The 25,920-nt window shown below is 47.1% G+C and overlaps 1 protein-coding gene across 2 annotated transcripts in view; it reads right to left on the bottom strand.

The window, feature by feature from the left end:
* kremen1 (kringle containing transmembrane protein 1) overlaps positions 1–25,679 on the bottom strand; it is a 54,740-nt gene extending 29,061 nt beyond the window's left edge. For both annotated transcript variants that reach the window (XM_034596413.1, XM_034596414.1), the window contains exons 1-2: positions 25,311–25,679; positions 4,418–4,580 (exon numbers count right to left, since the gene is read on the bottom strand). In XM_034596413.1, the coding sequence (XP_034452304.1) occupies positions 4,418–4,580; positions 25,311–25,389 (242 nt within the window). In that variant the 5' untranslated portion in view covers positions 25,390–25,679. The remainder of the gene's footprint in view (positions 1–4,417; positions 4,581–25,310) is intronic.
* Positions 25,680–25,920: the final 241 nt, after the last annotated feature.

Here is a 25,920-nt window from a genome sequence, read left to right as displayed (position 1 = left end):
GAAGTTTCTGTCACTCAAACCCTGGTGGACCTTCTGGGGATGTGGAAAGCAGAACACAGGCCGCACACAATAGTGTTGACACCCGTGCCGCCACCACGCCTGCTCTCGCTTTGACACAGATATTCATTCTGCGCCCTGACTCTCCCTCCGCTCTTGGATTAAGGGCAGAACAACAATAACTTACTTTGAAACTGCTGCAAACTAACAAACAGGAGGAAGACCTGTGCAGTTTCCACTCTATGGACCTGGTTTGTGTTTGAAAAGCTGTTGTTGTTTTAAGAAAAGCAAATATACCGCGATACCGTTACCAAGCGTTATTGCAATTTGCCCAACCCTCAGCAGGCATGTAAAAACTAAATTAAGTAAAGTAAGAGCCAAGCTTCGTGTGATTTTACAGAGCTGGGGAGGAGAGCGATGCCGATCGGGGGCGAGTGGCTCCTCTGGATCGGGATTTGAGGTCAACGGCAGATCAGAGTCTGGCAATTTACTGCCTGAGAGAAGAGACTCTTTAATTGACTTGGATGATTTAGCATGCAAACTGCTGCCTGCTGCTGCTGTATGAATGCGTGTATTGAAGGAGAGGCCTTCTTGGTTGTGGAGCGATATGTACAGTCCACTGTCCATTGTTGTCTCTCACGGTCCAATTGTGCAAAATACGAGGTCGTCCTGGTTTTTCCTGTGTCATGTGCGGCTGGTAAGTATAAGTGAGGTCCACTGGAAATTGTGCGTCCTCAACAAACGCTGTTGTTCTGAGAAGGCTTTTAGACGTTTGGGGTCGAATTCTGCACTAAACTAAGCTTCACTCCACTCCGTGTGTTCAGCTTAAAGGAAATATATTCTGCTTATATCCAGCTTCATAATTTTAATTTGTGTCATTACTTGAAAAGGTTTAAATGTCCAGAAAACATCACTTTCCTCAGACTGTCCACTGCTGCAGCTCCTCTTGGTTTTAGCCCCTTTCTCTTTCAGGGGTCGTGTAGGAAAAGTCGGCCTCTGCTTTCGCTTTACTTGTTAGGGGGCGTAACAGACCAGGTGATGGGCGTGCACTATGCAAATGTCTGGCACCATTGTGATGTCACGCAGAATTCAGATTAATGACGAGGTTGTTCGGGAGCGTCAGTGTTTTCTGTGGGGGGGGGGGGGGGGGGGGGGGGGAGCTCCCTTCACTGACTTTGGGCTTTTTAACTTTGCAGAACTTTTTGTATTTACAATAAAAAAAACCTTTATAACACACTTGAGGAAACACAGAAAAAGCTCATTTGGAGTTTGGCGATGCGTGCTGCTAACGTGGTGGAAGCTGGAGATCACGGCGCTGAGAAAACTGACAAGGGGTTCATTTTATTGCATGAAACAGGATCTCACTTCTATTCTGAGGTCGCTATTATGTTGATGGCGCCGCACAGTACATCTTCTCACGGGACACTTCTATTAACTTCTTCAATTTAACAAAGCAGCGCACAGGGATTGTAATGTAGTCGTGGAGCGGTGGACGAGTTGGCTGCAGTTTCCCCTGACCTCAGATTTGCACCTGACATCACAGCGATTCAATTACAATCAACTTGGGGACACTATTCACTCTGGCATTTCCATTATCTCATCTGTGTTCAGGAAAAGCATTAGAAGCCATAGTGGACACTCATAAATTCTACAGTACACACACACACACACCTGCATATTAACAGCCAGGAAACGGCTGGCAAAGCCATTCAGCCACTTCGCACTCTAACACCGATGCACCAGGGGGAGACTCCCAATACGAGCCCAGGTACAATAGATTAGGAGGAACGATAAACGAAACGTAAATCACAACTTCGATCAGTGGGAGTTGTTCTTATGAATGTCGTGGAGTATTGAGAAAAAGGTCAGAGAAGTACTTCAGTGGTGGTTGAAATACTCACTTCTACTTCAAGTTGTGGAATGAGTTGTGAATCGAACCACCCAGATGATCAGTAATGTGATATCCACTGTTCAAATTAGTCCCGCTCAGTCTCGGCTTAGACACGAGAGCTCTTGTCCTTTTTCTCGAGGCTTTGTGCTCTTTTTTTTTTTTTTTTTTCCAGGGGAATAATGTGACATTTCCCTCTGCCCAGTTCCTCCCTGTTTTCACTGGGGTATTTTATAGCCGGCTATAAAGATGAAATGTGGGGGCCGTTAGGGCTCTTTCTCCGGCTCCACTGTGGTGCCCTCTCCACCTAAATCACCGCCGCGAAACAGCCAGTGATGGGACGGGAAGTGAGTGTGTGATTCCTCCACTTCTCAACATCCGATACACGCTTAGAGCCGAGTGTGTGCGAGTTGAGAATGTGGTGATTCCCCGTCTTTGCATTATCCACCTGTGCGCCGGGCCTCAGCTCTCCTCTCGTAAAAAAAACCACAATTTGCCTCGGGGTCAGAAATGCCAAAACCGCCCCGGCTCTCCTCCTTCTCGCTTTTCATTCTGTTATCACCCCCTTTTGTCTGGGAATTACCACCAGAAATTTACCACCTAGAACTCTGGGCTGGAAATCCAAGCCTCAGATGAAAGAGAAGCAGAGATGGGACGAGGAAGCGTTTCAGGGAGAAAGGGGTTAAAGAAATATTGGGAAAGGGAATTTGAATGGGACTTCATGGAAATAGGGAGATTTGTTATCCAAATTGAGCAACAACGTCCAAGGCAGTTCCCCACATGGCTGGAAACAAAACAATCCCACGAGCCAACTTTCTGTGATCAAACATTTCACATCAGCCTCGGCGCTGGGTCAACGCTCTGCTCAGAACATGTGCACACGGCAACAAACACACGTGACGGACACATGCAGCACATTCTTGACCTTGTGCGGACATGCCATAAATGCCTTCCCCTCGTCTTTTCACAATGAAGTGGCCACTTTGGTCCCCATGGCGCTGCTGATGACGGGGGGGGATTTACAAGGAGGGTGTCTGAGGCAGACTGAGAGCGGCTGTAGCTGCGGCCCCATGTGACAGAAATCCCTCTGTCGGGAAAAGAAACAAAGCTCTGAGCTGTCAGTGAGTCGGAAAAGCCGCTCACGGCATCGACGGCCAAAAACACAGCCCAACCCAAACAATGGAGGAGTCCAGTCTGAATGTGTCTTGTTGGACGTAACACACCGCTAATGTGCGGGGGGGGGGGGGGAGCCTCCCTCAAGCCTCAGCATGTCTCCCGCTCATCAATCTCCTGACTTCCACTTCAAGTAAAAACAAATCTGTCCAGTGCCACTTCAAAGCATTGCTGCGTTATGAGTTGACAACCATGACTTAGAAATGTTTCAGAGGCTTTGGGTGCAGGACGTGGGGGGGTGGGGGGGTGGGGGGGTGGGGGGGTGGTCTGTTTCTCATGGCTTGGCGACGAGGGCCAAGCCACTGTTCTGGCCGTCTTGTTGAATTTGAACCGGGCTCACGAAAGAGTGCGGCTCCCTGGGAAGTACACAAGCCCCGACGGCCGCACACACACGCAGCAGCTCTCACACTTGTGGAGTGTGACTGAGGAGGAGCGATGGTTAGAAACCCAAAGCCACCGTGTCGCTCCACATCCCCGGGGATGAGGGACACGCAGATTTGCTTACACAAACTCATCGAGTGTGTTTGTCTCCGTGTGATGACTAAGCCGTGTGGGTACGGCCAATCAAATATTCAGACTCAGTGCAAAACGACAATGTGCTTGTTTCTAAATTATTCACAAAGTCAAACGGCTTGTCTGGGAAGTTCAAAGCTCTGTCAAACATCGGTGTTTGGAGAGAGACAGACTTTAAATGTACACGTCAAAACATTTTTACATCTGTTATGTAAACTAATATTATATTACTTCAGCTGGTAAGAAGATGGCAGTCTCGACCCGGGAGCCACTGCGGAGGATTTTGTGGAAATTCTGCTGAATCTCAAGCACAAGAGGCGACTGCTTCACAATAATAAAAAAAAAAACATGAGGGAACAGTTTCTAATCCTCTCGGCTTCTGACGGAAGATTACTTGAAATGCTGAGGACGACATGAACTGAAATAAAATATAAAAATGTCTGAATGAACTCTAACCCAAACTCTTACTCCTGTATAACACATGGAACTTTATACTAACGGAGACGTTTTATTTGCTTGCAGGAATAATGCCATTAATCAATTAATAATTAATACAGCATGAGTTCAAAATGCGTCATTGTAGACAAATCAGAAACAGAGTTGGTGAAATTAAATTAGCAGAATAACTTTCATGAACCAACAATACATTTAGAGTTTCAAAGCCCAAAAGATTGGAAACTTTGGAGAATTGTTTTATCCCCATGATATTTAAGGCCAATAATTCTGATGAAAGACATATTAGAGCTTATTTTTTATAGAAAATGTTCAATACAAAGACTTGTGGGTCATAACCGTATTATTTCAGATTAAAACTCAGGGTAAAGTTGATTTGTGGAGTAAACTCACCTGCAGTAGTTGTGGCTGCCCAGGCCTCCCTCTCCGTTGGGGTACTTGAGGGTGTTGTACGGGTGCTGGAAGGTCTCGTTCCAGAAGAGACAGGGTTTACCAGCATGCAGGCCGGTCTGGTTCTGGAGGCCCCTGTAGTCCTCTCCGTTGGCAGTGTAGCACTCTGTGAAGTGAAAAATGAAATGGAGAAAGATGAGGGGACTTAAACTAAACTCAAATCTGGAGCTTAGATGTCCTTTACTTGGCAAGTGACCTGAATCTGGATTCTTTGAAAAACTCTTTGAGTTATTAAAGTGTTTTAATTTGTTTGGAATGACCATAGAACAAGGGTTTTGGGATCAGGCTATTTGTTGCCCAGGCATAATTAATTTTAAGCTCTCGCCAACAGTGTTTAAACAAGATCAGTCGCAGTATTGTTCCAATTAATGTCAACACACTCCCCACAGATATACAGCTAAAGCAAACACGTCTTTAATTTCCAGGAAGTGCACGACGACCATATGGCCGAGTCAGAGAGAGAGAGAGAGAGAGAGAGAGAGAGAGAGAGAGAGTGAGAAAGTGTGAGAAAGAGAGAGAGAGAGACAGAGAGAGAGAGAGAGAGAGTGAGTGAGAAAGTGTGAGAAAGAGAGAGAGAGAGAGAGAGGGAGAAAGAGAGAGAGCCGGGTTCCCAAGGCAAAACAATGGCGGCGGTGGAACAGTCCTTTCTTCCCTGAAAGAGGCAGTTCAAATAAACAAAGGCTGATGAGAGCGTGATGAGCGCTGATCGCACTGAGCCTCGGGGGGGGGGGGGGGGGGGGGGGCTCCTGTCAAGAGAGCCTTTCACAGCTACAACTGGATTTCTCCTGTTGATTGCATTATGCTGGAACATATTAATTTATCATGCGCCTGTTATGATTACTCACGAATGCGTCGGCTGTTGACAGAGCAGGATTCGACTCCAGTGCAACCAGAGGGGAATCGAAAGGAAAAACACACCGGCCCTTCACTCTCTATACGACACTAATTTATAACTGGTGAAGGCAAAACATGGTGCGGGTGCAGAGAAGTTAGCAAAGTGTTACCTGTGCATGAAATACACGTCTATATACCAGGAAGTGAGACGTGTGAATGAGACATGCTGGGTGTGTATATCCATGTTTCTACCTCTATGACACATTCTCCTTTGTCAACTCATTTGCACCTGAAAACGTTGCGCAAAAGACAAAATGAAATAATTAAAACTCCTTTAACGTCACGCCTGTCAATCAAACACTAATAATAATAATAATATTAAAACAAAAGCTATTGATGCGTGTTTGGCCCCGTCTCCATGGGGTCTTGTTGCTATGTATGCGGTTTGCCAATGGCCGGCCCCTTTCATCAAGTGGAGCTGTCTGAGCACATGAGCTAATGCATTGCAATATGACAGTCATTATACCCTTTGGTGAACCAACTGTGCTCCGAGGCGCTTTCTCATTTTCTGAGGCTCAAGGTTTCCAAACTTCCTCTCTCCCTCTCTCTCTCTCTCCCTCTCCCTCTCTTCTCATCATCTCTCCCACCTTTCCTTCTCTTCTCTTTCCTCCTCTTCTGCGTTTCTGTCATCCCCCCTTTTTCACCTCATACACAAACAAACAAACGTTTCTTTGGGGATTGTTCAGTCTCTCGGCCTCGAAATGCAACATCAGTGATTCAAAGTTAACATAAGATATCAGCAAACTCGTAAATCAATGTTATTAAGTATTAATATGGATTTTTGGGGGCCGATATTGGGAGCAAAATTATAGATTTGCATATTTAAATAATCAGGCAATGATTCCTAAGATGACATTATCAAAGGAATGTATTTGAGCCTTAATATCTTAAAGTTTGACCATAAACTTTATTGTAATTAACAATAAATGAAAAGAAAATGTAACCAAATATATAGCATAAACATAAATGTGCTTTAAAATCTACGTTTTCATATTGGGAAACATAAAGGCCAAAACCTATTCACTGTCTGAGAAAGACTCTTATCAGCTGTTTACTCATGAAATTCGAGCTTTGCAGTATTTGCAGCCGTCAGTTTCCATGGAAGCAAATATTAAAGCCTCTTGCATCCACGACAAACTTACTGCTAACAGTTCATTTCTGCATTAATGAGAGGCCTGGGCTGTTTGCAATCTGTCGGCCAAAGTTGCGTTTAATTAAAGTTGTTGTTCAGTCAAGCTCATCAGCTGTACATCGTCTGGCTGACAGCAGTTCAGCAGCAGCACGGAGCAGCGCGGTGTCAGCTTCCTGCAATTATGATGCCACTCTATTGTCTGTAAATGGCTCCCCACTCTCTCAGCAAATTAATGCCACCTCGAGTCGGCGGGCGAGGGTATCACCCGGCGGATCGTGAATCCACCTGCGAGCGGCCGAGGCGGAACACGACTCCATAAAGTCAGAAAAACAGCTTAATGGCGTTACAACAGGGGTCATGATCTTCCCACCCTTACACTGGGGAGCGGTGAGAGGGCTGGATGAATGGGTTTTCATCTGGCTGACACCCAGAGGACAGGTGAGGCGTGTTAAATAAAGCACATTTGGTCTGGCTTGTGCAAAGGATGCAGAGGATCCATGGAGCAGTTTGTAAAAAACTTTGGATGTAAGGGGGCGTTCTAATCCCGACATCTGAGGAGAGCGAGCGGCAGTGGCAGAGTTCGAGGATGATGGTATTTGGATATGCGTTGTGTAAAATGATTTATACTAATCTGGGCAGACGGGACTCTGCCGTGATGGATTTTCAATGCATACATTTTTTTTTTTTTTGGGACGCCCGCAGCCACGGCAACAGAAAGAAAAAAAAGAAGGCAACGCAGCCACTGAGAGTTTGGCAGCGGCACAAGCACAATCATGAGTCACTGCTCCCCAAAAGCAATCATGACTGTTACTGCCCCAGTCAGAGAGGATAACATCAGGCAGGGACAGGGCAACCGACTGCATCCCAAATGAGCTCACATCCTTCAAATATCTTCCCCTCAGAAGGAGCGTGTGCTAAAATGACTGAACTTGGCAGCGTGCGGCGCCGCTCAACACGCTGTATCAGGAAGAAAGAGCCAAATGACTTTGTAAACGTCTCCTCTCCTCCTTTAGGAAACTTTACTCTGGAGTTTCAGGATGAAGCAGAGCTTGCCTGCACACGGTCGGCTTGGAGCGAACTGTCGCTGGCAGTCGTCCCGTCCTGCGGCGGCCAACTTCGCTTTCCAGGATGAGATGGTAAATATGGCAGCGTTTTTTGCCACCGGGAGGAAGATGGGGAGGGAAGGGGGGGGGGGGGGGGGGGGGCGGTGCTCCATGTGGTTTGGAGGCACCATTTGCTTGTGGTGGGAATGGGAAGTAGCAGATCTGCAAGGACTAAGAGATAAGTGAGGCCATCGTAAAGATGAATGGACCATTTAAGAGCCCTGCGGACGGCCACACATCTATTAAGCTTAACTGGACATTTTACGTAGGGACGTGTGGATATGGGCATTTTACCCTTGTCCTGCGTGAAGTGAAGAGCTCATCTGCTGATTGGCCCGTCACCGCCTCCACTCCCCCCCTCTGAACACACCCAGCCCCCCCCACCTCACACCCGCCGTTCCCTGTCACCAAGCAACTCGTCACATGGGCCCGGGCTTTCGTGTGGTTTCATCATAGACCATGATGGGAAACAGAACCACCACCGCATGAAAGACTGGGAGAAAGGGGGGGGCGGAGGCCTCGTATAAAATACATGCAGATCTACAAATAGAAAAAGTCCGGGAAAGACTCGGGAAGAGAGGAGGACTCGCCCTTGACCGAGCCCTGCGCTCGCAGAACACTGCACTACCCCGAGAGAGAGAGAGAGAGAGGGAGAGAGGGAGAGAGGGAGAGAGAGAGAGAGAGAGAGAGAGAGAGAGAGAGAGAGAGAGAGAGTACTACAACAGAGGATGGATGAGAGAGAGCTAATCGCCCTGTCATTATATTTGTTGGGATTTGCGGCTAATGATTTCCACATTGCAACTTCAAATGCACTTGATGCTCCGAGAAGAAGGGGTGAGGGGACGGGGGGGGTGGGGGTCGGCTGGGATTGAAGCTTGGTCATGTGATCGCAAGAACATAAACAAAACAAAAAAAGAAAAAACCTTAAGCTCACAAACAAATGGTTTCTGTGAAACGCGTTGCCAGGTCACACAAGAGCACTTATTTGTTGTGTTTGCTACGAGGGATGAAAAGCGGTGATAATTACAGACGACTGCTTCCTCCAGAGGGTTTGACAGAACCAGCTTCCTTCCATCTTTATTATATGCTTGGAGTTTTGGGGACAGCAAAACCAAGGCTCAGTGCACGAGGAATATTTCCACTATTACTGACTGAGCTTATGAGGGAAACATCGATGTGGAGCATCACGCGAAGACAATGCTAATTTGCACCGGCAACAAATACAACTGTTGCCACGATTTCGGAGGGGTACAAAGATTGCTGACATGGTCGATTATCGATACTCAATCCGTCACAAGACGTTCCCCCTCCACAGCGTCCTGGCAGCCATTACAGTTGTAATGTCAGTGTAGTAAGAACAGAGGCCAGGGCCGGGCCAAACCAGGCCAGATGTGGTGGGTTACAGAGTTCCTTTCTGGAAGGGGCGGGGGGGGGGGGGGCACACAGCTGGCTGCAGCACAGGTCTGGTTTCCCTTCACCCCCGACAGCATCAATTTCCACATCAAAACCACATCAGACTTCAGAGGATCGCGGGGAGGCTGCTTTACATTTATGATCCAGGTCTCACAGATAGTTATAGATTCATTTGGCTCTTTTAATGAAACTGGATATTGCCGATTAATGGACCACACCTTGCCCCCTCGCTTCTCGGATCCCCCCCTCTCCTATAAGAGTCCCTTCTTTCAAAGCGCCCTAACGCCAGAGGGTCAATGAAAGCGCAAAAAAAAAACAAAGCGACGTCGCCGCCCATGCGATGGTGCACACAGAGGCCTCCGACGAGTTAAACCTGCAGACAATGACTTCTCAATGGGATCTTACACTCCTCCTCCACTTCACTTCATGGGTCTGCCGTAGGTTGTAGCTCCAGATAACCAGGCCATAAACCAAGACCTCATTCATTCCCAAAATAGCTTCTTTCACCGCCATTCTTCCTGAAACGGCCGCACCTCCTGAGTTCACCACCGCAGTAGCCACAGGGCCACAGGACGGCCTGCCAAAGTAGCTGGGTAGCACCTATAAAACAGGGCCCCGTCTCATTCTAGTGCAGCCCCCTATTATTTGACTCTGTAATGGAAAGAGTCTAATCTTCTGGAGCCAGCGGTGGGCTTCACACGCTGCCAAAAGAAAACCTCTGTTTGATGTCGCTTGTCGCAAAAAATGGAAACCATGAAAGTTTGTTTTGCCATAAGCTGCTCTCTGGACCTAAATTTAAGCTATTTTGAAAAACCAATCAGCAATAACATACCGAAGCAGGAAAACATTTTTGCCTTTGTAGGATTTCCCAGAGCGGCTGGGATGATATCTGATAAAGCTCAGCACAGAGAGAACAAGGGCAGTTTCTGGGTTTTGATAGCGGACGAGGATCGAGCGAGATGGCACGATTCTGAGTTTTTTACTTGGCAGACGTTGGGCTGCAGACTCTTGATGCAAAGGACATTGAGGGATTCGCTGAAACCCTTCGGGGGAAAAAGAAGCCAATGGCGAAATGTCGACATCAGGGCCCTGCCAGCCGACCTGACAGGAGGGCGGATGGGGTGTCGTGTTCAATTACCGCCCTCTGGCACCTCTGTACGGTTCCTTCAAGTCATTCTCAACATCTGCCAGCAAAGAGGCCATATTTCCAAACAAGATTAAAAGCTTGTTCGGCCTCTATCCTCGTGGTTTCTCACACGCCAACGCACGCACTCATCCACACAATCACACAACTACACAAACAGTAAGAGGACAGGGGTTAAACAAACAGATGGGAAGACTCCTGCATGCTCAACACATGCCGCTGAACCTGCGTTAAACCAACTCTGACACCACAGTAAACAAGAGCTTTGGCAGCCTGGAGAAAGCAGGGACAGGAAGTGAGGGTGAGAGGAGCTGAGGGAGTTCGGTTCGGAGCTTTTCCGAGGTGCCGAATTAGTGCTTTTAGGTTCGATCCGTCGTAAGTGACAGAAAACTGCAAAGTAGATGAGAGCCTTGAGGATTCAGGGAGGACTGCGAGAGACGGAGGCAATGGAGGGGGAGGCAAATTTAAAAAGAAAGAAGGGAGGAAAACAGAGAGGCAAGCGGGGTGAGTCAGGGTGGGACAAAGACCGTTTTTATGATCCTGCAGATTGTTAACCCAGCCTCTAATTTTCTCCCTCGTGTGCAGAGCTCCAATGAAGTGGCCTTTTTTTTTTTTTTCACATCTCCCCGTGTTATATACGCTGCTGACAAGGCCCCCGGGTTTGTAAAATTAACAGCACGCGCAGTTCGCATCTCAAACATCTGAGTTCGAAGGCACCAGTCTCATTCCACACGGAGCTCTGTGGCGCAGCTGCGTGTCGGGGCCCTTCGCCAGGCAAACGAACGCGGGCGATGCAGGGCTTTTAGAGACAGAAAAACACGTCTCGCTATAATGCGCTCTCGCCCTGCGAAGAAAGCAACACGTCCCCGTATGGGTTTCACGTAGCATGCAGCCCTTTGATAAGCAGAGGATCGGTGGCGTGTGATGGCAAACACGACGGCTCGCTGTCGCTAATGGCCGTGCGTGCGTTGAGCGGAGGTGTTTAAAGGTTGCCCTCGTCCCTTTTTTGTTTTCCCTGTAAATGAACGGTGAAGCGAGCTCTCAGACAACTTGCAGCGTCAGACGCCCCGATAAACAAAACTGTAAGCAGTGACAAAACATGCATTAATCTCCTGCCCACATCATTCCTGCTTCTCCCTCCCTCTCCCCTCTCATACCCAGACTTCCCCCCCCCCCCCCCCCCCCCCCCCCCCCCACCCAGATGCATTTACAGTAAGAATGAAAGGGAGCAATTTTCATCAGCAGAGCAGCCGCAGTATTTTAAGATGAATCCGATGTGGAGTGACACACACACACACACACACACAGGCTCCTTTGTTCCCTCAGTGGTAGGGGCCAGTGTCATTGTGGCGATACCATTCTCACCCACTCATCACTGCACTGTAGATATCCGCCCACTGACTGTGTGAGTGTACATGTGTGTGTGTGTGTGTGTGTGTGTGTGTGTGTGTGTGTGTGTGTGTGTGTGTGTGTGTGTGTGTGTGTGTTTAAGTGCACATGTCTGACAATTCCCCCAAACTCCTCTCCGCTCGTTTGTAAGATTTACACTTTTCATCCAACTCCAATGATAGAATCACAGTGATGGAGCTCATGCAGGCTCTGCGTCCACCTCATCACCACCACCACCACCACCACCACCACCACCGCAGCGAGTCAAAGAGAGGTGAGCGACGAAGAAAGAAAAACAGAAGAGGAGGCTTGTTGCTAAACACACCTGTTTTCGATCGTCCTGTTTGTGCTCAGGTTAGCCGGTATCTGAGGAATGTAAATTATATGTGGTTTGGTTCGGTCTGAGGCTCTGTCAGTGCTGTTGCAGGGGATTGAGTGTAACCATTACAGCCCCCCCCCCCCCCCCCTCTCTACACACACACCACCTCCTCGGTCTCTTCTCTCTCTCTCTCTCTCTCTGAGGTCCTGAGTGATTACAGGGTCCAGGGGAAGATGAAGTCTGACTTGGATAAATAAAGGTCTCAGGTTGAAGGCGGGGGGGGGGGGGAGAGTGACCTGTGCTGCTAATGCAAAAAAAAAAGAAGTTAAAAGATCAAAAGCTCAGGTTGTTTTCTATGATGTTTGTGATGTCTTGACTTTTTGTTTCATTTAGAGTGAAACACAACAAGAGAATCTGGGTCCGTGCGTGTAGAGCAGCAGAGGACGTGGTTTTGAAGGTCGTTGTGCAGGTAATAGTTTTTAGTTTTGACGCCTCAGTCCTGAACTGCTTCCTCTAGCAGCCGGTGCAGGTGCTGCAGATGAAGATATGTTATTTCTGCAGAACGTCCCCGACTCTCCCCCGACGCAGCTGCACTTTGCTGCTGCTGTTTGGACGACAGCTTCATACTTTGCTCCGCAGTTTTTGATGAGTTATTTCCTATTGTGGATTTCCTGCCAGCACTTAAACGTGAAACCAAGCTTTAATTCGGGGAATGAGTGAATCAGTGGCATTTCATCAAAAGGGCCGGGGGCCGGGGGTGGGGTGGGGTGAGGGGGGGGGGGTCTCCGCTCTGCTACTTCAGCCTCAGCTTTATCTTTGTCTAAATCTTGCTTACAGGGGTTTTATCAGCACTGACGACATTATGGTCGATATTCATACGGTTGAAGGGGAATGTACAGGAAAGTGGAAACAGGTGGACTCTTCTTCTTCTTCTTCACAACTTGTTTGACTTTGTCCCTTTTTGTCTTTTGAGTTCAGAGATTTGATTACAAAAAAAGTTTTTATCTCACCTTCACAATGTTTCTGTTCATTTTTATTACCTCTGCCAGGGAAGTTATGTTTTCATCTTCATTTGTTTGTTTGTTCGCAGGATTTTGCACAAACTAGTGGACGGATTTTTATAGATTATATTATTATATACTCAATTAATCAATTATTCTATACTGTAAAATGTCTGAAAATGGTTAAAGTTTGCATAAAAAATACCTTTATAGTTATTGATTACTTTTCACTTGAGCACTTGACATTAGTTTTCTGGTTTACTGTGGTTTTTACCCCTCGACGTCCGTATTCTAACAAAGAACAAACTAAACATGACCTTGATTTAATTCGATATCTGGATATTCTCTTCAACCCGACCACCGGGCGTCCCGACAGCCTGGGAATCCTGCGCTTTACTGGCAGCTTTGAGGCCCCTCTCTTCGGTAATTGTTCCCTTCAAAAGTGGAACAACATGGTTACTAGAAATTGGGCTTAAGTTGATCAAATGTCTGAGAGAGGCTTAGAGCCGCGTGTTGTGATTAAATGTAACTAAAGCTGACCGCTGGCAGCGCCGAGGATGAGATGGACGGAGAGGGGTCAGCGTCAGAGGAGCAGTTATAGATGTGTACGAAAAAGTTCTGAGGTTTGAGCAGCGTTTACTTCTCGCTCGCTCGCAGTGGTGGATTAACACGCCCCATGTGTGGAGCACAAACATGCACCCATCTGCATCCAATGAATCTGCAGCGCGCTCATTTGGAGAGAGTGGCAAACTCACCAGAAAAAATGTATTTGTTTCGCTTCTAAACTACAGAAGGAGAAGCTGGTCTGTTCCCTCGTCGTTCATTGGTGAGTTTTTTTTTTCACTTTAGATCCATATATACTTCGTGGAGATAAATCTTTGAGACGTTTTGCTTTAATCGACACACAACAATCAGTGATTTTTAACCTTTTTTAAACATTTCGTTTTGAATGATCTTGCCTGAATGACCTGGTCAGAGAACAGAGCATTTATCAAATCATGAGAGCTGGTCAGATAAACCGCGGCAGAGCGAACATCACTGGACACAATAAGCTGCCACAGCGGGGACCACAGCGATCAGACCCCTTTCAACCGGCTACGTCTCCAGTTCCTGATCTTGACGGTGAAAGTGATCCTCTTTCACTGTGGATTGTGTGGCTGTGGGAAGAGCAGCGATACCAGGAACCAGATGGCTCTGGTAAAAGACAGGGGGCATCCCAGTGGCCTCCCTGAGAAGGGGATCCATTACGCAGGATCTATTGAGGACCAGCAGATTCTGTTTCATGGCACCGGCCGAGTGTGACCACACCTCCGGTGGTGCTGGTCAAGGGCCGGTGCCGCATAGGCTGCTGCAGGCCCAGCCCGTTTTGTCTCCACCTTGGGGAGCGGTATTCACCTTCAATGCAGGACAGACAACTAAGTCCGGGCCTCTTGGTGACTTGGGTTTCATCCCTTCAGTTCCAGCCTCTTTCAAAGGGCCTCGCTATTGCAATGAGATATCAGTGGCTCCCCGGCTTGGGGGGGGGGGGGGACGAGGACAAAGGGTTTTTGTGCAAACAGTTGCCTGAGATGTTCCTGTGCACTCGTAAAGTAGAATGAACTGTTTAAGCTCAGTTAACTGTCCCCGAGGTATCACTGCTCCAGTTAATGGACGTCTATTTCCATATTCTTTCAAAAAAACGACCACATGGAAACGACTTTTGTTCCGCGCCCTCTTATCCACTGCACTTCATTCACACCACATTTCACCGTCACGCCATCTGGACTCTGCCCACTGGCCTTGTTCTTTTGTTTGCTGACCACTTATGCGTCTGCTCCCTGCACTTGTCCAAATGTTTGCTCCGTCCACTTAGCCATGTCCACTTGCTTGTCCTTGTCAAATACGTCTTGTCTGACGGCGTTTCCCTGCGCGGAGAAAAAGGCGACAATTTGTCTCTTCGGCCACAAACGGCCGCAACTGGACACAAACCAGACCCCGGGGCTCAGCAGCAGAATTACTCTCCATTTATTTAAAGTGGTTGACATTACTCTACCGCAGTGGCGCACAGACCTCAGTGGCCCCGGCCCAACTATAACTACAGTATAAAAAGAACTGAAGTTCGCCGGACAGGTCATGTCTCACACAGTAGCAATTCAATATCCTCCCGTTATGTTGATGGTTACGCTTCTCAGGACTCAGAATTGCAAGTGACACCACAAAAATACATGGTTGCTTTGAACCTCGGGCCTGCGCGGATTCTTTTGCGCCCGACCAATCACCGGCGAGATGTTTGGAACATGGTGCACGTTCCAATCAAAGAAAGAATAACAGCTAATTTACCTCAATCAGAAATTATTAATAGTATGTTGAAAAGGAGAAATACGGAAACAGGAAACCAGAACTGTTTTTGGACTTGCACCAGAACAAATCAAGCAAATCATCATTTTTTCCTGTTCTCGTTGAAATGCTGAAACAAAACAGCAGCCAATGAGTGTTTTTTAGGAAACTAGCACGGCTGCACTTCCTTTTCCCGACACACCCAGAGCTGATAACACTCTATTTTGATTTCACGTCATCCTATAAATCCAGCATTGAGGCAGGAACCTATATTTTCTGTAACATTTTCACGCATCAGTCTCTTCCTCCCCCGGGGCCTTAAAACCTCCTTTAAATTTTCATTCTCTGTAAATTAAATTGAGTTTTGATAATGAAAAACAATTGTTTGTTTGGGAGTTAATAGAATTCATAGAGGAACATAAGGCTCTGTGGTATTTCATTATTGTTCTCCGAGTATTTGATTTATCCCCTCGCCCTCGAGTGTGTTCCAGCTGATAGAGTCAGAGAGAGACAGAGAGCGAGAGAGAGCGGGAGAAAGCGAGAGAGAGTGGGAGAAAGCAGCCGAATGTCATCGTCATCGACTGGAGTGGGTCTCCTCATACATACACAAATGTCAAAGTACACAAAGAGGCCGAGGAATGCAATCTAGATAGAAGATGAAAATAAGTTGTGAAAGAATAAGAGAAGCAATGACATCGCTCTGCAGAGCTCCATCCAAAACCAACATGTCGCAGCTCATTCAGGAGAATTCTCTGACTGGTCCTGACTGACCTTTGAGCAACGAAACCTCACAAGCCACTATTCTGGCCACATGAGTGCACACTCCCACCTAAACATTGTTTATCTCTTTCACGCCTGACAGTTGTACACAGCCAGCCGTGGCTTGACAGCGTAATTCCATGTTGTCCTGTGTGACCGCCGTGGATCGCAGACCGGAGTGACACAGTCCTGAACCAGTTAGTTTGGGGACGCCCCTTCCCTCTGCCACTCAGTGCTTTACATGACTATCAGATCACGTCTGAGGGAGGCTGCCCATGCACCACCAACACCATCATAGGTCCGGGAACTGCTTTGCATGTCGGATCGCCCGATCAACCGCCGGAGCAGGTGTTATTTTGCACGAGGTGAGAGAAACGTGAAATAGCTGCACCTTCGGCTGAAGTTTAAAATGAGAATTGGAGCCGGGAGCGACACAAAGAGGTGGTTTTGTTCAAACGAACGCAAGCCTTTGAACACGACAGGACGAGAATCACAGTGGCATGATAATAAGCATGATTGTGTTTATAATAGCTAGCTCTGTTTCTCCATCTTTGTGGTCGGTGGTTTTATGGGCGGTCCGGCCCCCTTGGCGTGGAGGAGCAAGGGCGTTGCCCGCGACTTGACCCGTAACCGGGCACCACCCAGAGGTCAACAGGAAGTAAACCAGCGGGGAAAGGGAAGTCCTCTCCTGTTACCGACTGTGAGCCAGCGTCAACTGACTCACAGTAAATGAGGGAATTCTTCAAAACGTTGGCCTGTCTTCACAAGTCATGACACGCTGAGTGCCGAGTGTTGGGATATGTAAAGAGGATAATGCTTTCCTCTATTTTCTTTTCCATTTCAGGCTTCTCAGTGACCGCACATATCTTCTCTGATATCAGTGCTACAGGCGGCTACGAGCTGCTGCTACTGCCACTGGAGCCCATGAGGAGCTATGTCCTAGTTTCTAATCAATTAGGTGCCATGTGAATATAAATGGTCACCATTAACACAGCTTATCTTTTTAAATGATATTTAAATGTGGTACTTAAAGGTTCAGTGTGTAGAATTTAGTGACATCTAGTGGTGAAGTTCCATGTTGCAGCTGAAGACCCCTCACCTCACCCTCCCCTTCCAAACATGAAAGTGAACCTGTGGAAACCTTGAGTTGTCATAAAAACTCAAAAGGTTTAGTTTGTCCAGGTTGAACGACTGTGAAAAACATGGTGGCCGCCGCAGAGAGGATCCGCTCCTGATGTAAATATAAACTTTTCTAATTATAAAGGGCTGATTCTAGGGTAAAGAAAACAACAATTCGTCCAATTTAGATGAAACCCACTAGTGAAAACATCACTAGGATTATTTTATATTCATTTGATATTCATCTGCCAATAGATCCCTTTCACCTAAATCTTACACACTGGACCTTTAAATAAAACAATGCATAAAGACAGAAATGAAAGAAAGTGAGTGCAAGATCAAGTTGAAGTTTTCTATTAAATACTTTTACTGAACTAGCTTCTCCACAACTTTGGAGGGTAGAGCTGCATCTCTGGGAACCTCTAATAGACTTTCTGCAGATGATCTCTAGAGGGAACGTAGTTAACTAGACAGTCAGCTGTGTAACTCAGCCCATTCAGAGCCTTGATTCTAAGGAGGAGAACCTTTAAAAAGTCATATAGACGTTTTTTGTTAGTGAGTTCTGTTGTCTTGCTGAGTTTAACCCCTTCGTGCATTCCACTGAAGATTTACGAGGTCTCCATGTGGGCTGGTGTGCACCTGATTGTGCATGAAAACAACCCACGGAGGAGGTTTCATGGTGGAAACAACCAGGACACACTCACTGGAGCTGCCTGTGCAAACTGTCCAGGGATCAGCTCGCTCAGGACGGACGGTGCTACCGGGTCTGACCGGGGTCCAAAGGACATCTCAAGAGGGATAAAGTTTTACGGTGCTTGGCCACTTCATCAGTTTACACATCATTCCGATGAGTGATGAGAGAGCAGACAGTAAATGCAACCCTTTGTGCCCGGTACATTGTCTCTGTCCCGTGATTGATGCCAACACGTCGGCGTGTCCTTGAGAGTGAAAGACAACGGACAAGCATTGTCTCAAAAGCCGGGGAAAGAGAGCAGCGACTCCGAAACTCGTGTTTCCTCTATTCATGCAAATTGTTTTGGCGTGATATGCCGCGGTATGAAGATAATGGCCAGAGCTCATCTCATAACAAGGGGGATAAATGTCACACGGCATGAGGCACTGAAAGAGACGTTTTTAAAATGTCAGTGACACTCATGATACCTCTCAGACTGACCCAGAACAAATCTCTCTCTCTCTCCATGTTCGGAGTATTATCACGTTTAATCAATTTACTTTATTTGCTTCTGAGTTTCTCCAGTTTTCTGAACTACAACTCCACTGTGTTCCCTTCTGATTGGAAGGACTCTGGATTTTCAACTCTTTTAAATGACCACAGACATGACAGTGACAGATTAAACCGATTTTATTAATATGATAATCTTCAGAACACACACACACTGGACGATTTGGCCGGAATGTCAGACCACACACTTTCCATTTGTAATAAAAGATTTCACAGACTTGGAATCTCACAGACACTCTGTTTCTTCTTCTTCTTCAATTTTCTTTAATGGCGGTTGGCAAACAACAGTCGGAGCCGATGGTCGTAAATATCAAACTTCTACTTCGGGGGAGGCTCCGAGATTCTTTTGTAAACCCGAAACACTCCTAGAGTATTTGGGCAGATAATGGGCCCTGGCTGACCTCTGGTTTGGAACGACCCCTGCAATTATCGCAATGGGAATCGGGTCCTAAATGGGCCAGACTATCCTCTAGAGTGCAGCAGCCTTCAGGAAAGTCTAAAACTCCCCCTGGCTGCTGCAGTCACATCCAGCTACTGCTACACACACACACACAACCACACACACACACACACACACACACACTCTGTACAGTACACCAATCCATCTCAGTGGTTTGTCTGAACTTGCTCCTGCCACACAGAAGCTCACCGAGGGAGGAGAGGTTTCCATCTCTATGAACCGGAAAGCAGGGGGTGGGGTGGGGTGGGGGGGGGGGACCGCAGGGCCCACATCTGAAACCCAGACCCAATGCGCCCTCTTCCCACAATGCCCTCTGACACTCCCCTCAGTCAGCACAGAGGCTTCCGCCCGCACACCAGAAGCCCTCATGCTAAACTCTTTAAGAACCCACTGTCCCTCCTCAAACCGACGCTCCATCGCGATTACCTCTGCCAACACAAGCTAGTGTTTCTTCAAACGGCTGAAGATGGTCTGTCATTATCTTCCGAGGCAGACGATCCGGAGCATCTCTCCCTCACACACACACACACAAAGGACACGCTGTCTCAGAGGTTAAAGGACAGAGCCCAATCATAGCCTGCACTGTATGGACTGTCTTTACGAGGTCGGAGATACGACGATAGGGAAGGAGGCGGGAGCGAAGACAGATGGACGTGAGACTCCTCGGTTTGACGTGACGTGGCCCCTTTGAAAAAAACTCGAGCAGTGATGTCGGGAGTTTTCAAACTGCAGATGGTTACAGTTAGTGCTGAAATGATCAGCTGATGAACTGAATTGTTGAGTGATCGAAAATGAATCGTTCATCCGTTATCTACACCACTTATCCTCTGAGGGCCGTGGAGGAGCTGGAGCAAATCCTCGGCGAGTTTGAAAGGGAAAACATCAGGCATCAGCTTTTCTGCGTTTGCTGCTTTTGATTTCATATCGTTTTACTCTGAATATCTGTTGGGTTTGGACTGAAAACAAGCTATTTGAAGATGTGACCTCGGGCTCTTCACTACTGTCAGATATTTTATGGACATAAATAATCCACAGACCTCAGATTCAGGGCCAACGTGGACTCAGGACTCCTCACGCTGTCCAGAAACAAGTCGATTTTAGTTTTATTTACAACTCCAACACAACCGGGCTTCTGACGACTCTATCTGCTGATGCAGATCACATGCTGTTATCAGACGCTCCAGAAGGAAGTGGAGCTTGTGGTGAGGCAGTTCTCTCGGCTACTGTGTCAAGGGATAACATCACTTTGAACTTGTTCAGTAATTGATAATGAAAATGATTGTTAGCTGCAGCTCAACACGCATGTAGGTCGGGCCAGAGACAGAAATATCCACACAATAACACACGGGAATCCTACAAACACAGAAACGTTGTGAAGCCACTGGTTTCCCCTGCGTTGAATAGACAGGTAAACAATATACGTGCAGAGACACAGGCATTCAACGCTCTCTTGATGCTAAGCAGCTGCAAATAACACAATCCATGCACCATAGATCCGGATCCTTCACATGTCAACCTACTGAAGCTGCACAAATGTGTGAGCTACTGTTCAGGAGCTTGTACAGTGTATTTAACCACGCTCTGCCACGCTGCACAGCAACGCCCAGTTCCGTCCGTGGCTCTGAATCTGACGGAGTCCAGGCCAGCATCGTGCCCCGCTGGACAGGGATCAGTCAGGGAGCAGGAAAAGCTGAGCGCTGCCAGATGAAGCAGAGGCCTGCCAGTTTATGCAGCGCTTTATAAGCATGTCAGGCTACAAAGAGAAATCAAAACACATGCTGTCATTCATGCACCCATCACTCTGTTTGGTGCCTGCACAGCTTCAAGGGAGAAGGAAACGTGCCAGTGTTGAATGAGGGTAAAGAGCTCGTATATCTACAGGTCGGCCTGGAAACAATCAAGCAGCTTCACCTGTGGCAACTTAGTTTGATAAGATACTTCAGAATTCCCCATGTTACTTCATGCATGTGTACTTATACACAGCATTGGCAAAGACCGTGAATGAAAAGAAAGCCCGAAAGGCCATTCTGGTCTCGTCCGATCAGTCCAAACACTCAGTTGGTCGAGCGCAGCCTGATATTAACCTGATGTTTTCTCCATCTGGACGTATTTCTGACGTCTCTGTACGTCTGCGATCACATAATGAACACACGTACCACGATGCCAGAAGGTCACAGCCTGCCCTTTTCAAGCCTCACGACCAAAACCAACCCGCTTTACTTTAAAGGTAGAAGAAAGTGCAGCGATACACAGATTGTGCTGGTTCCTTGTTGCCCTTGTTGCAGATCTGGACTTCAGTCGTGGCGGCAGGAAGTGGAATCAGATAGATCCGTTATGTCTCACTGCAAATTCAATGTGACCCTTAAAAATCAAAGCAATGCCCTCTTGCAATCGTTTAAGGTCGCAGACATAGATGGTAAATAAAGATGAACGACCTGATGGCTCCTAAAGGTGAAGCAAACGCGTCCTGATCACCACCTCCTCCATGTTAGTGCATGGGACACTGACCAAACTAAAAAGTCAAAGTACTCCAGTCTCCAAGTTGGTTTATGTCATTTTAGGTAGCTCTTTTCAAACAAGTGTTAATTATTCCAGTAAGTTTGGTTTTAATTGGTTAATTAATCCTATAAAAATGTGGTGAAACGTAAGGATTGACAGCTGAGACTGACTCGCAATTGGTCAAGCTTGTGTAGGGGCGGGACCTTGACCATCCCTTCTTTGCAGACTGGCACAGAATGAATAATTTCCAGAATGTCACAAGAAGATTGGGGAACAATTTAAAGATTCACTCTACACTATTAAAGCAATAGTTCAACATTTTAAGAAAGTATGCTCATCTGCTTTCTGACAGAGGAGAAGATTGATTGACAAGACTTTCATATCTTCTCTTGAAAAGGAAGCTACAGCCTGAAGATCTTAGATTAGGATGAAGAAAGGAAACAGGGTAAACATGTTATATCACGCTTGTTACAGCCAAAAACAAAAAATGTGACGATAACAATTTGCCCTTTAACGTTGGGCTGTGATAGAATTTCTTGAATGCAAGAAAGAATAGCAAATTGTAGACCTGGATCTGGAGAAGTTGTTATCTGGGCTTTGTTGCCTTTCTCCCCTTGTTCTTGCCTTTATGCTAAGCTAAGCTAACTGACTGCCAGTTGTGTTCCCAAAGAACGACTCCTTTAACCAACCCCCTGACCTCCAGGCGGAGAATCACTGGGACAGATTAAAGGTTATCTCTGCATGTAGCAGCCTGCTCTCCCTGCTGCTGAATTAAAAGAGGATCACGTTAGAGCTGAAGCATCGTGACAGCAACTCAGACGGCTCCGTCAAAAAAAGCTTCCTCGACCTTGTTTCTAAAACACGATGCATGACTTAACAAAAGACGTCCGTAGAAGTGCATTGTGGGTCTTTCACTCCCTCCACTGGCCCCCATCATCAACCCACCGCTATAGGACTCGTTCAGGGGGCAACAGGAAGCTCGAGAACAGAGCGATTCCCTGCTAATTAACCGGCTCAGGCCCGTCCACGACGCCAAACGCCACCAGCTGCGTTATTACCGGCTTACAGAGCGACTCGTTTACGCCTCAGCCCCGACAGCTCTGACAGCATTCAGCTCCCACTCGTGTGTGCATGTGTGCAAAGGGCCCGAGCTGCAGCTGCCGAGTGAGCGACGGCAGACACAACAGCACGTGGGAGCCCTGGATGACTTTCTTTCTAAAGCCCCTGAGCTCAGGTGGAAGAGAAATCACGTACATTATGGATAAGAGTCGCTGGTTGACTAACACTGGGAGGATGAAGTGTTGAGGAAGAGCCCATTCTCATATTACAGGTTGCATAAAGGCACTTATCTGCCTCTCCGCTCACACGTCATCTTTCACCCGCAGCTACACTCGTCCTTTTACTCTTAGAGCCCATGAGTGTTTATATATAGACACGTATATATATTGTCTGCGCGTGCATATCACAGAACACGATTATCCCACAATGCAACATAAAGTGCCTCCGTCTGCCATGACAGTGAAAGCACTCCAGTGTAATTGATTTCGACGCCGTGTCACCAACGCGACAGTCGCCGGCTCCTCTGCGGAGCATTAATGAGCTGCCGCGTGACCCAGCTGTGGCAGTTAAAGCAAAAACTCAGCCGGTGAATAATTCAACTTTGCACACGCCTAGATTTTACTTCTTAATTACATCACAGGACATGTCCTGGATTCTTCTGACAGAGACGCTGGCGTTCACAGAAGTTTTCCCGGTGACGCTGAACCGAAAGGATGACATGAGACGTGTTTAGTAAACTCGTAATGTCCACATGAGCAGCTCAGGAGTTGTTTAGCAGCTCTGCCTTTTGTCCCCCTGAGGTTCCTTCACTTCTCAACATGCTGCATCAAACATCCGCCTCATCCTGTTGGACGTGAACAGAAATGACTTTGTTCTTTGATTCTCAGCGTGACACTTAACTTCAGCTTTCATGGAACAATGTCATCTCCTTTAACATGTGTGTTTTATTTTCCATGATATGTTTCTGTGTCTGTTCTGTGTTATCTGACCAGGACATCCCGGCAGAGGAGATGCTGCATCTCAATGAGCTGTTCCTGGTTAAATAGAAAAAATGAATACTTCAATCCACGCACATTTAACATGTAGTAGGCAATATGGAAATGTAGGAGTATTAAACTACAGTTTTTTTATTTGTGCCTCATTTAACAGGGTTTTGTCTTTTGTATTTAACTGTGTATTTTGTTTTTTTTCCATTTCTATACATCTCTTACTGTATGGCTTCTATGGCAAATTAATTTCTCATGGGGATTAATGAAGTTTATCTATCTATCTATCTATCTATCTGTCTATCTCTACTCCTCAGACTCATTTTATCTCACGTTTTACTTGCTGGGTTTTATATCCATCGATTTTCTGCAACTGTTTTTTATGTTCGCTATGTGTCGTCATCTCTTTGCACTGAGCCAAATTCAATGTTGTAAAGTATGAGAGGTGCGATACATAAACAAAGCTTATCCATCCATCCATCCATCCATCTATGACCACTGTTCTGCTGTTACACACATTTTTGCACATGCAAACAACTATGACAGTTAGAGTAGAGTTAAGTGCAGAGGAGCTTTAAAGTGGATTTCTCCTTTAGGTGTCATTGGGTGTCATATTCCGTTTGACCCTTTAATTGCAGAGTCAAACATGTTAGAGAATCATGAGCATGAAGGAGTCAAGGGCCCGACTTCTTATAGACGCATGAAATTATTGTTTTACTGCAGCAAATGTGCCTCTTTCTTCTTCTCCTCCAGTGTTATGAGGGGGAATACCGTCGCTTTAAATACTTTGTTAATACATAGGTACACATGGGAGTACTTACGCACTAGCCCAGATGGCGGACCCTCTAATTTCAGATCCAAGGGTATAATTAAGAGACAAAAAAATTAAAAAGGAAAGCACGAGGATTTGCTGCTGCGACATGAAACGCGGCGCAAATTACAGCAAGGAGAAGCTGAAGGTTTGTGCGGTCATCGTTATTAGATATTCACATTAAATCTGATTATTCAGCCTCGAGGAAAAAGAAAGAGCGGGGGGGGGGGGGGGGGGGTCAGGCTGTGAACTTTGAAGTTCTGCGCAGTGACTCGAGCATCTCGCTGCGTAATACTGTGAAGTGGACGGTGAATTAAATGGAGGGAATCAGATGATTGAGATGAAGGTTTCAAGGAGGAGGAAGAGGAGGGTGGCTGATCTCTGTGTGTGGTTCAATTAAACACACAATGGCGAGTAAATGCGGCGCAAACACCAGTGACATCACGCTGTGGATGAACATGTTTCCTGCTACGAAACGGTTGAACACGAGATGAGTGGAGCGTGCTGGGATGTGCCTGATGAGCTGAGAGCAGCTGATGCAGAAGAGGTGAACGGATCCGAGCTGGTAAAAGCGCAGCAGGCGTCGTTGTTGTTGTTGTTGTTGTTGGAGAGTCTGGTGCGTAAAAGCTGCAGGTTTGGGTTAAAAAGCGCAACGTTTCCCAAGATCAAGCCCGAAGTGTAACAGGACTTTTCCTGTGGTTTTTTAAACCTCCCCTGCAGATTTACACTGATCCACGCTCGGTGGCGTGTTGCTCTGGGACTCCACAGGTCTGAGGACACATCGGTTTGAGTCCGATGTGTTTACCCTGAAGGTGTGAAGTGAAATATCTGATCAGATCAGTCTCTCTTCTCACGTTTGTCAACAAGTCCCCCCCCTTTTTATTATCTTTGGCTGCACTACCCTGCAAATGAGACTAAAAGGCAGCGTGCAGTTTGGGGAAACCGTGCCGTGCCGGGACTCGGGCCAAAGCGATGAAATATATATGAATGGAGTTAACTGCGACTGCACTGTGTGTCATGCACGACACCGAACAAGAAAAGAATCCCCGTAGCATTAGAATCAACGTGTTTTCTGCTGCGTAAAGTGTGCGTAAAAGATCAACTTTGGAGACGCAGCGCACGCATTCACCGGGACGGATCCTCGGAGGAAGAGAAGGAAGGAAGCAGGAAAAAAAAGTTTGTGTCTTACCGGTGTCGAAATGATTCAAAGCTGCGGAGGAAATAAACCCAGCGAGGAGAAGCGCGGAGGTGACGGTCCACGAATCCATGGTGAGGTTAAAGAGTGGGGAGCGGACCTCAGGTGGACGGACGGATGCGCAGCCCGCCGGGGTGGAGGTGGTGGACCGACCGAGTCACTGACCGACTCGCTGACTGACGGCCCGGGGTGTGCGCAGGGAGTCCCTCTCTGCTCCGCGTTATACAAAAAAAGTCCCTGAACTTCCACACAGCTCCTGCAGCTACTACAGCACTGACACCACAGAGACGGGACCAGATAGTAGAACGCAGGGATCCTGTTTCCAAACCATGTGACAGGAAATAGGGGCAATATATTCAACCTGCAGAGCTGGGGAAGCCGAGGAGGAGGAGGAGGAGGAGGAGAGAGGGAGGAGAGGAAGGGAGGGTTGTGGTGCTGGTGTTGGAGGCTGGACTCTTGTGGTGCAATGAACAGCAGGTTAGAAAAGGATAAACTGTTTTTAACAACTAATATCACAGCAAAAACTTTAAAAAACTTGATTTCAGAGGATTCAAAAAATGACCTTTAAGCAGCATAAGCTCATCATGCATTTACTATCAGGTCT

Source organism: Hippoglossus hippoglossus, chromosome 9 (assembly GCF_009819705.1).
Source record: "Hippoglossus hippoglossus isolate fHipHip1 chromosome 9, fHipHip1.pri, whole genome shotgun sequence".
Lineage (NCBI taxonomy): Eukaryota > Metazoa > Chordata > Actinopteri > Pleuronectiformes > Pleuronectidae > Hippoglossus > Hippoglossus hippoglossus.
This window is presented reverse-complemented; position numbering and strand designations above follow the sequence as displayed.